The sequence below is a fragment of the Artemia franciscana genome, chromosome 21 (assembly GCF_032884065.1).
Source record: "Artemia franciscana chromosome 21, ASM3288406v1, whole genome shotgun sequence".
Lineage (NCBI taxonomy): Eukaryota > Metazoa > Arthropoda > Branchiopoda > Anostraca > Artemiidae > Artemia > Artemia franciscana.
The window spans coordinates 28,152,275-28,169,448 of NC_088883.1; the positions used below are offsets into that span (position 1 = coordinate 28,152,275).

Genomic DNA, 17,174 nt, shown 5'->3' on the forward strand with positions numbered 1-17,174 from the left:
TAGCTTTAATATTGCATGTTCTGTAGAGTATGAAGACCTGAATTCAAATTGAAATGGGCGGAAAAAATTTGTTTTTTTTTTCAAAAAACTGTATAACCTGTTATATATACACTTTTCAATAACTGCTAAAAGCGGAGGATAATGGAAGTAGGTCGATAATTGGATGGGTCTTGCTTGTTTCCTTCTTTATGTAGAGGAATAACTCGAGCAGTTCTCATCACTTCAGGGAAAGATCCGTGTTTGAAGCATAGATTGACCAGAGGAGCCAGCACTTGAGCAGAGCATCCAATGGTTTGTTTCAGTAGATAAGTTGATGAGTATTCGGTTCCTTCAGAATGTTCGTTCTTCATGATTTTTACCAGATTCTTAAGTTCCAATTCAGTTACGGTAGAGAGAAATATGGAATAATCGACGGGATGTGGTAGAAAGTCGCGAAATCCAGATTCCACATCCAAGCAGTCGTTCAAATTACTGTTTACGGTAGCACTTGACTTTTGCTTGTGTGAAGACACTCGTTAATTATTGTCCAGGTCTTTTGGAGATCCTTCAGCTTCGAGAAATAGTTTCTCAAAATGAATTTTCGTCGCCCATCTTATCAGTCTTATAAGATAGTTTTTATAAGATTTGAATGTAGTTTTGTTATTTGATATGGGAGAATTTATGTATTCAGCGTAAAGTCGATTTTTTTTCTTCAATACTCTTAAGCAAGTCTCTTGTTATCCATGGCTTTACGGGCACCTGGTACTTTTTACACCTTTTCTTCACAAGAGGGCAAGTTTCATTTAAAGCATTCTGAAATGTTTCAGTAAACGACCTGGATACAAATTCAACGTCATCTGACTCCAAGCATTGCGACCAATCAGTACAAAGTAACTTGGCATTTAATAGCTTAACTGAACCTTGACCCATCCTTCTAGATTTTTTCATTTGACCCTTTCCACCGGAATACCGGAGAAACTCGCTCATAAGAATAAAATGATCAGACACGTCAGTAAGTATTATGTCACACGACCCAACAGGGAAATTTACAAGTTGATTATCAATAATAGATGCATTTCGATTTGTAACCCGAGTTGGAATCCAGACAAATGGAACAAAGCCAGCAGCCAATGATGTAGTAAGGAAGTCTGTAGCCAGAGTACTCGAAGGCGCAGAAGTACTTGAGTCATGACTTACTGAAGAAGTGTCAATGTTAAAGTCTCCCATGAGACTTTACTGCTGATGATGAACACTGTATATGTGTTCGATAATTTTATATCTATTCACTGTCAATAAAAAGGTATCATCCCTATTTTGAACTGTTTTACTTTCGTCATGGAAAGGCAGTGTGGTCTTCGAAGTTATCTATGACCATCTTAGCAAATTCTTCAAATTTTTTCAAATATTTCTTGGTGCTAGAACTAAGAGGGCGGTAGAACATGCATAAAAGAACCTTCTCAGATGCTCTGGTGACTTCGATAACCAGAAATTCGAACAGCACTTCCTCATATAGAGAGTCTAAATCTTTGAATTCTTCAAAATGCAAAGGAGTATGGATGTAGAATGCAAGTCCTCCTTTCTGATTATTCAATCTGTTTTTCTGAAGTATTTGGTATCCTTGAATATTTGCCGCATTCAGGGTATTTGCATTCAAAAAAGTCTCACAAAGCCCCATAACTCCTCTGCCAGGAAGGAACGTAGATAAAAAATCTAGGCTAGAAAGTACCCCACAACAATTCCAACTCGCAAGTCTAAAAAGGCCATTATTAACAGGAATAATTTCTTCAGATAAAAGATACCTATTATGGGGTAAATTATCTTTAAGAGGGTCTTGGGCTAGATCATCACCTACATTTATTGAATTTAATATTTTACTCAACACAGTAGATTATCTCTCAAACTGTTTCAGTCTATCAGACATATCAAAAAAATTACTTAACAAAATAATTTGCTTTTAAATTACTTGCCAAATAGTATCCAAAAGCATGAGACACAGTGAAAAGCGCGCAACATACCGGATCCTCTGGTGATGGACATACATTCAAAAAGATTAAACGCTCAATACCATTAACATCTAAAGCATCATTTTCTAATTCATCCAACCGATCCTTCTGGTGTAACGCCAAAACTAATTATCAAGAAATAAGAACAATATAAACTGTACTGATTCCTTTTGGAAAAAAAAACAACTAAAAATAAAAATAAATAAACACAATATAAGCGACATTTTGCATAATAAATACAATCTATAAAAACACAATAAATAAACACAGTCTAAGCGACATCTTGCAACGACCGTAGGTGACGGGGGAAAGCATCATTCGCAAGGCGTATATAAACGTGACCTTGATCAGACACCGTATTTTTCACGTGCTAGGTTCATAATGTCCCGTCTCTGCTTTGTTAAGTTTTCTTATACAAATATACCAGTGCGCACCAGCTTCGACTTAAGCTTAAAAACTTTCTGGGCCATTTCTTTCGACCTGAATTTGACTAGGACCGGAGCTATGGCATCATGACGAGTAGTAGAACTGTTTAGTTTAAATCTTCTCACTTCCACAATATCACCATCAGATACTCCAGATATTTCCATTTTATTGCGAATCACACCCCCGACTACAGACTTAAGTCACTACTTGGAGGTTGTTTGATACCGTTGAAAAGAAGACTGTCTAGCCTTAAGTCCTGATCATACATATCTAGTTTCTGCTCTGCATTCTTAACTCTCTCCTCAAGAAATATTATTTGATTTCTTACAAATTTTAGGTCGTTACTGAGGGCTAGGAATATCGGTTCAAACTCAACAATCAATGCTGAATAAACCTGACTGACGATAGTTGAACTCTGAGCTTTTATTGCATTCAAAGTGTCACTAGATAGAGACTGCCTACCAGCAGCAGTAGCCACTAGTTTTTCATCCAGCTTCTCGTCCATTATTTTAGCAAGATTTTCCACCACGCTTTGGATTTCCTGTTCTGTCGCGGAAATGCGAGTAATAATAGCCGACGATCCCGCTATAGTTTGTTGCCCAGGAATTGGAATTTGAGTTTTTAGCTTCTCTGTGCGAAGTTCTATATAAATGTTCAGTTGATGAATAAAATCCTCAAATGCTCCCTTTACACCCTTGCGAGTAGATTTCATAGCTTCAGCCTTATTTGCCTCAAACTGCATAAGCTGTGACTCGAGAACAAACTGGGTGTCATGTGACCCGTTGCAAAAAACCAGATACTTGAAGACTTTTGACTGTGAGTTCGCAGTCTTTAGATCCAAAACCTCAATAATTCGAACTGGCCAATCAGGGAATCCGCTGCTTAAGCCCCATAGGAAACCAGATGGGAAAGTCAAATAGATGCTCTCGTATCAAACAGTTCGTGGTAACGAACTGTAGTAAGGAGCGACCCGGCTCAATAGTTAGCCAAAAAAACAAATATGCAAATTTCGTTTTAATTGTTCATTTGCGGAGAGCCAAAATCAAAACATGCATTGATTCAAAAACGTTCATAAATTAAATAAAAAAAACAAGTTTTTTTAACGGAAAGTAAGGAGCGGCATTAAAACTTAAAACGAACAGAAATTAAAGTTTCTTACTGTTTTAAAAAGTAGAGTTAAGTGAAAGAGTCAAACTTTAGCGTAAAGAGCGGGGTGTTGATGAGAAAGCAGCCCCTTTCATATACGAAGTAATTTTCTAACTTTACTTTTTTTAAAAGTAGAGTTAAGAGAAAGAATCAAACTTTAGCATAAAGAGCGGGGCATTGATGAGGAAGCAGCCCCTTTCATATACGAAGTAATTTCTGTTCGTTTTAAGTTTTAATGCCGCTCCTTACTTTCCGTTACAAAAAAAAACATTTTTATTGTATTTAATCTCGTATAAGCCCGTAACGCTTAAGCCCCTTAGGAAACCAGGTGGGAAAGTTGAATAGATGCTCTCGTATCTCTTCGATATCAACTGGGTGATGTTCATAACGCTTTAATGGACATTTATGAAGATCGCTCTTTATGTGGGTCAACAGGTAACAACTCGCGAGTGCAAGCTTTACATCTAGCAAAAAAAAACACTGAAAAATACAGTTTTGTTGTAAGTGTAGTTTTATTGCACAGTATACTTTTTGAAATCAACATTAGAGGTTGTCAATCAACATAATCAACAATCAACATAAGAGGTAAGCAGTCACAATCCAAACAATTTGATTGGCTGCTGCCAAAGATCCAATAAGCAAAACTAAATTGTACTTACAAACGTTACGTTGTGACGATGGCTTCGGAAGTATTCTAGTTGGCGCCAGAGGAGTGGCAGAGCTAAATATTCAACCAAAATTTGAAACAGAGACTCTGCCAACTCGGTTGAAAAAGACGAAAAAACAGTTTGAACACTAAATGGATGATGAACTTTTGGTATTCACTCAAGAACATTTCAAAGTCAATTTCCATTTCGCTACTCTTGATTCTACAATTTCTTCTCTGATGAAAGATTTCAACAATTGGAAGAGGTTACTTCTATATTTGGGTTTCGCTTCAACATATCCAAGGTAAATGCCGCAACAACAAAGTCCCTGATGGACGACTCTATGAACTTACAACATTTCCTCTTAAACAGTGAGGCTAACGATATTAAAGGCCACGTACCTTGGCAATGAAGTTCAAGCCATTGCTCGGATAATGCTCAAGAATGCGAATTCAGAAGTTTCCCTTAACTTCTTCATATACAATTACCTTAAAGATTGTGCCCCAAATTTGTCCGTGGCTATACGGGTTTTGCTGACTGCCTGAGTCTGTTGCTAGTGGTGAGCATAGTTTTCCAAGTCAAAATTAATAAATCTTATATTCGATCCACCATGACACAAGAAAGGCTTCAAGAACTGGCCACTCTAACAGTTGAACAAGATTTGGCAAAAAACATCAACTTGAACGAACTGGTGACTTCGTTGACAAACATGAAGTTAAGAAAAATTGAATGTAAAATGTAGACCTTCTCTCTGTTAACTTTTCCCTATAATCTATGTAAACTTTTCGAATTAAAGTTATTTCTTCTGCAAAATTATCGGTTTTATTTGTTAAGTTTCTCTTATATACCTAATTAGATAAATGCTCTGACACTAAGGGTTTCGGGTATAGCTCTCTATCGTAAATATGATTATACTAGAAGCCACACGGGTTAGATGTTCCTAGTTAAGTATTATTAATATTGTTTGTATTTGTGTATTTAATTTGTGATTGTGTTTGCAAATAAATCTTATATTCTCGTTAAGTGAAAAAAAAAAAAATGCATAAGAAGTGGTGATTTTGGGTAAGGGGTTCAATTGAGGAGGAAAATGGAAACAAAAAATCCAATTGTGGGGAGAGGAGGCGCAAAAATATATATAGCCTAAGGCGGCAGAATAGGTGGCGTGGGCCCTGACAATAATATGCAATTTGTAGAATAATATATACAAGTACTACATCAATGGAAAATAATGGAATGCCGTGTCTTAATCTTCGTTATTTGAACAAATTGTTGTTAACATAACAGTTCTGCTTGTTTGCACAGAATTGTTTTCTAAAGGTTTTAGCTTCTTTTTAAAACTAAAATTTTCAAACTGTTTTCTTTTTTCACTTTCACATAATGAATTTCACTTCTAATTTAATTTTTTTTTTCATTTCAACCTGTCTTATCTCCGCTTTATCAAACTTGTCTCTGTTAAAATTCACCCCTTCCCCAAACTTTCCCTCTCTTTATTCTAAAGTTTCAAGCAGATATGCAAAAAGATCCAAAGCTGACAGTAGCAGAATTCGACAATATTACAGAGGCTGCCGATAAATTCAGGGATAGTGGAAGCACTGGTATTTTCAGACAAAATCCGCCAACAATTTTCGCTAGGAATGAAAACTGCCAAGTAGCATAGCTACCATGCTACCCCACTTTTTGTATGCTGGATTTCAAGGCACTGTAGATAGTAACTATATTCTTAATAAACCATAGTTTCTACTTACCATACAATTTTCTGTGTGGGTTAGAGGGGGTCAAACTCTTCAATGTATAAATAGTTTGTTCTAGTTTAAAGACGTAAAGGACATTTCTTATAAAAACACTAGTTTTTTGAAATTTAATAAACAGAAGTGATCTCTTGCGTATTGTCAATACGCAAAAGTCCTCTTGCGTATTGCGTCTATGCGCCCTGGCTCTATGCGTATTGTTTCCTCAATAAGGGGCTGGGTATATTAGGATATGCATTTCCCAACCTTTTACCCTTCTTGCTTTGCTGCATAAAATGACAGAAAGTGGTACTTTGTTGTTGCATGGTCTCTTTTATTACTTAACTAGGAATTAGGCATTACTGTTTCCGTTCCAATGAGTCTTCTCCCAGTATGGTAAATCCACAATTTTGACGCGGTCATCACTTAAAATAAACCTAAAAAAAAACTTTAAAAAAGGAGAGACGTATCTCTGCAACTCATTCAAAAATATGATTTACCTCGATGTTCCTGACATCCCTTAATGAGGACTTCACCTTAATACCTTTTAGTTCATTATTTGTAATAGTTGCAGTTGTAGCATTCGTTGCAGTATGCACCTAGCGCATTTTGTTTTCTTTTTTTTCACATACCCCTCAACATACACTGCAAGATTCAACTTAAAACTCTAAGCTGTTCTTGGAATATTACTGATTCGTCTATTTGATAACCTGCATGTGAACAGTTTGTTTTAATTTAGATCAACATGCTATCAACAGTCCGTGAAATTCTCTTTTTAATATCCTTAGCTTTAGTAAAAGTAGCAGTAGCATGCAAACATTCCCTTTGGGTCTTTTCGACCCCCCATAACATGCCTTGTAAGTTTCAATTTAATGTTTCAATATGTTCTAAGATATTGGTGGCATCCCTTTTGTCAACCTGCATGCGCATAATGTGTTTTGATTTAATTCAAATTCTTCCTCAATATTCCCTATTATTTTCACCTTCTTACGGTTAGCCTCCAGTAATAATAGTCGTCGCAGTAGTAGTATGCACATATTGTCTTTTAGTCAGATGACCCTTATTATGCCCTAAAAATTTTGACTAATTGTTCTAAGCTCTTCCTAAGATCTTGCTGATGTATCGTCTTGACAACCTGCTTGTACATAGTGTGTTTTGATTTAGTTCAGTTTCTCTTAGTAGCTGTCCGATTAGAAGTTGTAGTTTAGTGGTAGTGGTAATAATAGTAGCAGTAGCGTTCACATATTGTATTTTAGTCAATTGATTATCCCTCTCATCATTCCCTCAAAGTTATGACAGTTCACTTCGTTCTATACTTAGATAGTCAATTGATTATCACTCTCATCATTCCCTCAAAGTTATGACTGTTCACTTCGTTCTATACTTAGATTAAATAAAATAAAAAAACTAGTTTTTCTAACTGAAACCAAGGAGCGACATTAAAACTTAAAACGAACAGAAATTACTCCGTATATGAAATGGGTTGTCCCCTCCATAATCCCCCGCTCTTTACGCTAAAGTTTTTAATTGTTTTAAAAAATAGAATTGTGGCAAAGAGTCAAACTTTAGCGTAAAGAGCGAGGGATTACGGTGGGGACAACCCATTTCATATACGGAGTAATTTCTGTTCGTTTTAAGTTTCGTTGTCGCTCCTTACTTTCAGTTAAAAAAAAAACTAGTTTTTTTATATTTAATTTCTGAACGTTTTTGAATTAATGCATGTTTGATTTTGGCTCTCCGCACATAAATTATTAAAATGAAATTTGCATATTAATTCTTTTTTTGGCTAAATGGCTATCTCTTAGTTTTGATCAGACGATTTTGAGAAATAAGAAGTGGGGAAGGAGGCCTAGCTGCCCTCCAATTTTTTGGCTACTTAAAAAGGCAACTAGAACTTTTAATTTTTAACGAACGTTTTTGTTAGTAAAAAATATACGTAACTTAAGAATTAACTTACGTAACAAACTTTTATATTCTTATATTTTTATTATGTATATGAGGAGGTTTGTCCCCTCGTCAACACCTCGCTCTTTACACTAAATTTTAAGTTTTGTCCCAATTCTTTAAGAATGACCCCTGAATCAGAAAGGCAATAGAATAAATAGTTGAAATTACTAAAAATATTTTAGCATAAATAGCGACATATTTATCTACTCCTAAATACCTCGCTCTATGTGCTAAATTATTTTTAGAACCCCTCATATGCGTAATAATATCTGTTCGTTTTAAGTTTTTATGTTACTCCTTACTTTCAATTGAAAGACTTTTTCATGTTTATTTTTCTATTATTTTTTTTATAGTAATGCAAGAAAATCCTGCGCCCTTTTCATTGAATTTCTCTTCCCCCATGACATATTTCTCTAAGGAAAGATCCTCCCACATAGCCCCCTCCCCTCAACCCCACCCTCAAACCAAAAAATCCCCCTGAAAACGTATGTACACTTCCCAATAACCATTACTGTACGTAAACAATGGTCAAAGTTTGTAATTTGCAGCCCCCCCAGGGACTGTGGAGGTGTAAGTCATCCCCAAAGACATAGTTTTATGATTTTCGATTATGTGGTAGAAAATGGCTATCTCAAAATTTTGATCCGTCAACTTTGGGGAAAAATGAGCGTGGGAGAGGGCCTAGGTGCCCTCCAATTTTTTTGTCACTTAAAAGGGCACTAGAACTTTTCATTTCCGTTAGAATGAGCCCTCTTACGGCATTCTAGGACCACTTAGTCGATACGATGACCCCTGGGGAAAAGTAAAAAAAAAAACAAATAAACACGCACCCGTGATCTCTCTGATACACTGAATGCGATGGTGTGATTTTCGTTAAGATTAAATTAAAAAAAACTAATTTTTTTAGCTGAGAGTAAGGAGCGACATTAAAACTTAAAACGAACAGAAATTACTCCGTATATGAAATGAGTTGTCCCCTCCGCAATCCCTTGCTCTTTACGCTAAAACTTTTAATTGTTTTAAAAAGTAGAATTGTGGCAAAGAGTCAAACTTTAGCGTAAAGAGCGAGGGATTGCGGAGGGGACAACTCATTTCATATACGGAGTAATTTCTGTTCGTTTTAAGTTTTAATGTCGCTCCCTACTTTCAGCTAAAAAAATTAGTTTTTTTTTATTTAATTTCTGAACGTTTTTGAATTAATGCATGTTTGGTTTTGGCTCTCCGCACATAAATTATTAAAATGAAATTTGTATATTAATTCTTTTTTGGCTAAATGGCTTTCTCTTAGTTTTGATCAGACGATTTTTAAAAATAAGGGGTGGAGAAGGAGGCCTAGTTGCCCTCCAATTTTTCGGTTACTTAAAAAGGCAACTAGAACTTTTAATTTTTAACGAACGTTTTTATTAGTAAAAAATACACGTAACTTAAGAATTAACTTACGTAACAAACTTTCATAACCTTATATTTTTATGGTGTGTACGAGGGGGTTTGTACCCTCGTTAATACCTCGCTCTTCACACTAAATCGTAAGTTTTGTCCCAATTCTTTAAGAATGACCCCTGAATCAGAAAGGCCGTAGAATAAATAGTTGAAATTACTAAAAATACTTTAGCATAAAGAGCAAGGTATTTATCTCCTCCTAAATACCTCGCTCTTTATGCTAAAGTATTTTTAGAATCCCTCATATGCGTAATAATCTCTGTTCGTTTTAAGTTTCAATGCTACTTCTTCCTTTCATTTGAAAAAACGTTTTCATGTTTATTTTTCATTGTTTTCTTATAGTAATGCTAGAGAATCCTGCGCCCTTGTCATTGAATTTGATGAAACTTATATAATTAAAATCAGCATAAAAATCCGATTCTGTTGATGTATCTCTTAGCATCAAAAGTCCGTTTTTAGAGTTCCGTTTACTATTGAGCCGGGTCGCTCCTTACTACAGCTCGTTACCACGAACTGTTTGATAGTTAATTAAATTAGTCAATTGGATATCCCTCCCATTTATCCCTCGAAGTTATGACTGCTCACTTCGTTCTTTACTCCAATAAATTTTTTTCTGAAACTCGGTTACGTGATACTAAATGAGGCTTTTGGGAGAGGGATAGCTCAAGACGGAATAGAGCCGTTCTGTTAAGGGTTCGGAGAATTTTAGTAAATTGTTTTTCTGCTCTTTTACAATTTTAATATTGTATTTAAAAATACAATAGTTTGACGTCATTGTCTAGCTGAGATTTGCCTCCATCAAATCTGGAATTGCATTTGGTGTGATTTGATGTACTTCGTTTTTAAGATTGACAATTCATTTAAAATTGTTGAAATCAATTTTCTAATTTTTTATAGAAGATTATAACCTTCCTGAGCAGTAAAATCATGGTTCTGACTTGGTGAATCGGTGGATCTGAAATTTATGAGCCTAATATAATTGGTTTTTATTTTGTATTGGTTTTTTAGTATTGGTTTTCATTTTGGCTTATTAGCAGTAGCCTTGTCATATAATTGTTGGTTTCAGTGGGAAGTTATGTCTTTAAGGCTGTTTTTCATTTGGCAGTTTCCTCTTAACTTGTTTCATCTTTTCATCTTTTGACCTCTTTTGGAGTTTTCATCTTTTGGAAGGGCTGATTGGGGGAACACTCAAGACAGGAGAATATAAACATTTGGTTTAAGGTTTTCAAACACGTAGATATAAATGGGCCGCTCTGTATACAAAAAAACATAATAGTGATAAACAGGCTAAAATTAGATCCTCTCGGGTTTTAATATGAGAATGTGAAAATCTCGGATAAAAGTTCAGTCAATGTTGATCGCAATAGGGATCTTTCTATCCCCACTTTGTGCCAATTTGTAGTGTTTTCAAGATCTTTTTAAATTTCTTTAAATTTGTTTTGCTGTGTTTATTAACATTCACAAAATTAATAATCATATAAAATAGAAAATAAAATATAAAATTAATAATCACCATTCCTGCCAATCAGCAGTCATCTATGTTCAAAATAGTCACGTGCTGAGTCATCAGTCAGACTGAAATGCTAAAGTTCTGACGCGACAGTTTTTTTTCCTTTTTTTTCAGATTGTGGCTTAAGCTTTTCTGTTTCTATTGGTTGTGGTTTGCCCTTTAATGGGTAGCAGCTTTTGGTTCAACAATTATAAAGAAACCTAAACACAACTTATCATAATTTGCCACTATTCTTTCAATATTGTTTAATCTTTTTTTTTTGTCGAACACTTACCTCTTATTCTTTCTTATATATTTACGAGGTCTTTGGATGCCGGGGGGGGGGGGGGTCAATTCAACTTTATTCAACCATGAAGTACCATACGATTTTGTTTGCATGTCAAATATTTTAGAAGTGACAGACTTATTTTTTGTGAGTGTTTTTATTTTTACTCTAATTTTTGTAGAAGCTGAAGATACAAATGGTGATAAAGATATCTCTGAAAATTCACATCCTGTGTTATTAATGGAAGACGAAGCCAATTTTTCTGCTATCCCTTGTGGAATATCTGCGGAGTGTCAACTCATTAATGATCCTCTTAAACTTGAGTCTAATTTTGACGAAGACGAAGGTATGCTTCCTCTTCAGTTTTATTTTTGTGTGTCTAAAATCAAAAGATGTATTTTATGCTTTCCTTTGAAATCTCAGTGGGGATGTCATAGATAATTGTTTTTTGCATCTGAGTGCATTGTTTTCATCTGAAAAGAAATAAATAGTAAATAAAACAGTTCTTGATGGTTTTAAGCATAAGGAAATAAAATTTTATACCTTTGAAACCTTGGACTAAATGACAAACTTAATTTTATGTTTTAGTCTGGAGTTCGCAGGTTCGATTCCTGCCACAGGCAAATTTTTGCATATTAGTCAATTTAAAATTAAAAAACTTGATAATATTAGCTAATTTATCAAACACTTCGTGGTAATGAACTATAGCAAGGAGTGACCCGGCTCAATAGTAACCAAAACCCTAAAAAACGGAATGCCAACAAAAACACTTACCAGAATCCAGAAATGAATCTAGAAGGGTTCACCACTGATATCAAGAAATAAATAGCAAATAAAACAGTTCTGGATGGTTTTAAGCATCAGGAAATAAAAATTTTTACCCCATTTGACTCCCTGGACTAAATGACAAACTTGATTTTATGTGGAATTCCTCTTGCTTGTGGAACTTGTATAAATAGTAAATAAATAGTCCGTAATAGTAAATAAATAGTAGATAAAACAGTTCTTGATGGTTTTAAGCATAAGGAAATAAAAAATTTTGCCCCATATGAATCCCTGGACTAAATGACAAATTTAATTTTATGTAGAATTCCTCTTGCTTTGGAACTTATTAGAACTGTTGAAAAGAGGATGATCTAAGATGAATTGAATAGACGCTAGTTTTGTAAGTCGACTAATTAGATATATATATCCTTAGATAGCTATACGTAATGAAAATAATTTGCCTTAATAGTATACTAATGTACCCCTGTAGTTTCGTCATTCTTTTCTAAAGACTTTCTAGTTTCGCCTGATTTAATGCAACACTGTTGCCTAAGAAGTGAATAATTTACATGGGGTTCAGTCAGCCTCATAGGCGCAAAGGTGCTTTATAATGAAATGACAGCAGTATTTTTTATAAATGTTACTTCTTATAAAGCTTTAAGTGGAGTTTGACGTGGGCATTGTTCGCCCTATATTTCCGATAGTTTACGTTTGGTTGCCATCACCAGCAGCTTAACCTCATTTGGATTTTTTTTCCTTTTTACATGGGTTTTCTAAAAGTTTTTGTGGCCATTTACAGCCCTTGGATTTGGAAGAAACGTGGTGATTTTCTTTTTTTAACTCAAAATTGTTTTTTACTGCATAACAAATATGTAGCAGTATTTATGTTGTTCTTTTGGACTTGATGTATGTTTTTCCTGGCATCTAGTATAGTTTATGCTATTAGTATTTTCATCACGGGAGACACCTTGATTTTTCACAAAACAAATAAGCACCCACATTTCTGGTGGTAAAAATAGAGAGGAAATTTCATGGGAACATCCTCTTAGACACTGGAAAATGTAATCCAAAATTCTCTTAGGAAGATTTGACTCTAAAAAGCTCTATCAAAAATTTGTTAATTGCTCTTAAAATAGACGCTTGATTGTTTTGACCCCTCTTGATAAAACTACCCCTCTTGTACTGACCCTTCTTTGAAAATTACTAATAATATCACATAGTATAACAAAAAGGTAAAAAATTAATATTGTGATTATTTCTAGAGCAACCCTTATTTGTGTAAATGACAACTCCAATCTTAAGAATTTAAAATTACTGTATAGTTAATCCAAATTACGGTAAATGTTTACTTTCGTTCCAAGTGCTCAAAAGTGCAGATTACTGCGTATAGCAAGATTCTGATGATCGCATATTGTTTCTTTGTCATTATTAGAGAAGCGCATCCATTTTTTAGCTTTCTAAAATCCTCCTCTAACGAGACTAAAAATGCGTAAAGTGGGCTTGCTTACAGGTAATATTACCTATAGAGCGAAGCGTATTAGTCCATGAGCCCCTCGGGCAGCGGGGCGAGGTCTATATTCTATGTTTATTCAACAAAGAGTGATGAAACTAAAAAAAAAACGAGGTTTGTTTTAAGACGCAAAACGTGAAAAAAAAAAGAATTTTGATTGCAATATGCGCATCAAGAGAGTTGGTTTTTTGTAGCGATGTGAGATAAAGAAAAATACTAAATTTAAAAATAATAGTGAAAATTTACGAGCTTGAGAAAATTTGACACAATTTAGGAAAGGCAGACACAATCCGAAGAAGGGGAATGGTCTTCATGGAAATTGCATCATTTTATCAAATATATTAAATGAAATATTTATTTTATTTATTAAATAAATATAGAATACAGAACTCACCCCGCTGCCCGCGGGGCTCATGGACTAATACGCTTCGCTCTATAGGTAATGTTACCTGTAAGCAAGCCCGCTTCACGCATTTTTGGTTTGCCCCATGGAGGAGGAGGGTCAACCAGAAATGGATGTGCTTCTAGAATTAGCATTTCCAACTGCTCTAAACTGGAAACTATGCTGCTTCGCAGAATAGTTTCCAGTTTAGAGCACTTGGAACGAAACTAAACTTTTACCCAAATTACAATAAGAAGAATGCCTCAAAGTATAATATAAATAAATTAATTAATATTAAGTATAATTAAATTAATAATCGAGGTTTGTGTCATCTGAATTAATTTTATAGTAGCTATGTAAGGTTATTAATGTTAAAAGTTGAATTTTAAAAAAAAATAAGCAAACGGCTAAAAAATAAAAGACTTGCTGATTTATTCTGACTAAGTTTTATATCATTTTAGCTCTTCTTTTTGCAGCGTTGCATGATAATGCCATCAACAGCCAAGAAGGATATGGGTTAGAAATGAATTCCAATTGTCAACGTGAGATGGCAATTCACATTTCTGTATTTGGTGGAAATGACGTGACAAAACAGGTGGTTTCTAGCATTGGAGAAAAACCTTTTAATTGCGATATATGCAAGAAATGTTTTAATTCAAGTACTAAATTATCTCGTCATCAAAAAACTCATGCTAAAGAAAAAATTTTCAAATGTGATTTATGCAGGAAACATTTTGTTATTAGTTCAGATTTACACCATCACCAAAGAAGTCATGCTGGAGAAAAACATTTCGAATGTAATGTATGTAACAAACTTTTTGCTTCAAATACTAACTTATCTGAACATAAAAGAATTCATACCGGAGAAAAACCTTTCGAGTGTGATATATGCGAGAGAACATTCCGCCAAAGATCTACCCTATCTAATCATCAAAGAACTCATACTGGCGAAAAACGTTTTGTTTGCAATATATGTAACAAACGCTTTGCTTCAAGTACGTGTTTATCTGATCATCAAAATACACATAATGGAGAAAAACCCTTCGTATGTGATATATGTAAGAAATGTTTTACGTCAAGTTCTAATTTATCATATCATCAAAAAACTCACATTAGAGAAAAACTTTTCAATTGTGATATATGTGGGAAATGTTTTGCTATTAATTCAGAGTTGCACCGCCATCAAAGAAGTCATACTGGAGAAAAACCTTTCGAATGTAATATATGTAACAGACTTTTTGCTTCAAATACTAATTTATCTCATCATAAAAGAATTCATACCGGAGAAAAACCTTTCGAATGTGATATATGTGGAAAGACATTCCGCCAAAAATCCACCCTATCGAATCATCAAAGAACTCATACTGGCGAAAAACGTTTTGTTTGCAATATATGTAACAAACGCTTTGCTTCAAGTACATGTTTATCTGATCATCAAAATACACATACTGGAGAAAAACCCTTTGAATGTGATATATGTAAGAAATGTTTTACGTCAAGTTCTAATTTATCATATCATCAAAAAACTCACATTAGAGAAAAACTTTTCAATTGTGATATATGTGGGAAATGTTTTGCTATTAATTCAGAGTTGCACCGCCATCAAAGAAGTCATACTGGAGAAAAACCTTTCGAATGTAATATATGTAACAGACTTTTTGCTTCAAATACCAATTTATCTCATCATAAAAGAATTCATACCGGAGAAAAACCTTTCGAATGTGATATATGTGGAAAGACATTCCGCCAAAAATCCACCCTATCGAATCATCAAAGAACTCATACTGGAGAAAAACGTTTCGAATGTTATATATGCAAAAAACGTTTTGCTTCAAGTACATGTTTATCTGATCATCAAAATACACATACTGGAGAAAAACCCTTTCAATGTGATATATGTAAGAAATGTTTTACGTCAAGTTCTAATTTATCATATCATCAAAAAACTCACATTAGAGAAAAACTTTTCAAATGTGATAGATGCGGAAAATGTTTTGCTATTATTTCAGAATTACATCGTCATCAAAGAAGTCATTCCGGGGAAAAACCTTTTGAATGTAATATATGTAAGAAACTTTTTGCTTCAAATACTAATTTATTCCATCATCAAAAAATTCATACCGGAGAAAAACCCTTCGAGTGTGATATATGTAGGAAAACATTCCGCCGAAGATCTACGCTATCGAATCATCAAAGAATTCATACCGGAGAAAAACCTTTCGGGTGTGATATATGCGGAAAAACATTCCGTCGAAGATCCACGCTCTCGTATCATCAAAGAACTCATACTGAGCTAAAGCCCTTTGTGTATATCTGTGTGTAGGGCAGTATTAACTTACTGTGTGTATATTGTAACATATTGTGTGCTGGGCAGTATCATATTTATTGAATTGTTTGTGTCCAAATTATTAAGAAATTCGTGATAAAGAAAGTTTACACAAAATGTGTAATTTTGTTCTCTCAGAAAACTTTTGCCAGACATATGGAAATCCTTTTTTTAATTTCAGCAAAGCCAAAGTATATTTTTAATTATATTTATAAGAGATATGTGTTTTGTAAGTTTTTATTAAATAAAGTGTTGTTTTATTAAGAAAGCCTTTCATAAAGCATAAAACCAGCAACAGCATACACTTAAAAAAAAAAATATATAAACTTCAATTGTTCTCCTTTCTTTGAAGCACACGCCACAATATCATAATTTAAAAGAATAATCACATATTATAACATGCACGCACAACAGAAACACAAACGAAAAAAAAGAACAAGCAGACACTTGAATTACTCTCCTTTTTGACCAATTTTCTTTGAAAAACATTTTTTATTGAAAAAAATTCTCCATATTCTCCATCAACGGCTCTTTTAAAGGTAGCAGTACTAAGGGTAGTGACCGCTTCTTCGGTGAGTGAATTCCACAGACTCACTATTCTGTTAGTCAAGAAGTTATTCCGTAGTCTAGTGGCAGCTCTCTTCTGATATAGTTTCCAACTATGCCCCCTAGTTGTGGCCGATTGGTCAAGTCGAAATGGCTTATTTAATGGAGAGTTAGTTTTCAGGAGCTTATGCGTCATAATAACATAACCCCTTTTACGCCTGTAGACAAGAGTGGGGATTTTCAGTCTCTTCAGACAGGATGAGTAGTTTAAATATTTGTATCCGTCAATTTCTTTCATAGCTCATCTTTGAACTGATTCTAACTTCTCCTGGTCCCCTTTGTTGAGGGGGCTAGCAACACACATGCCAAACTCCAAATTAGGCCTGACCAATGCCTTATATAAATTAGTCATCACCATAGGTAACCTACTAGTGATTATTCTTTTTATAATATCAAGGGTTTTTAGTGCTTTGGGTACAGATGTCTGTGTGTGCATAGTGGATGTTAATCTTTATCAACTATGACCCCCAAGTCTCTCTGCTTCAGATGACATGA

At 34.4% G+C, this 17,174-nt stretch overlaps 1 protein-coding gene across 2 annotated transcripts in view; it reads left to right on the plus strand.

Annotated features, from left to right (window-relative positions):
- Nucleotides 1-16,341, plus strand: part of LOC136040769 (zinc finger protein 883-like) — a 31,543-nt gene extending 15,202 nt beyond the window's left edge. For both annotated transcript variants that reach the window (XM_065725089.1, XM_065725088.1), the window contains exons 3-4: nt 11,272-11,436; nt 14,224-16,341. In XM_065725089.1, coding sequence (XP_065581161.1) covers nt 11,272-11,436; nt 14,224-16,070 — 2,012 coding nt within the window. In that variant the 3' untranslated portion in view covers nt 16,071-16,341. The remainder of the gene's footprint in view (nt 1-11,271; nt 11,437-14,223) is intronic.
- Nucleotides 16,342-17,174: the final 833 nt, after the last annotated feature.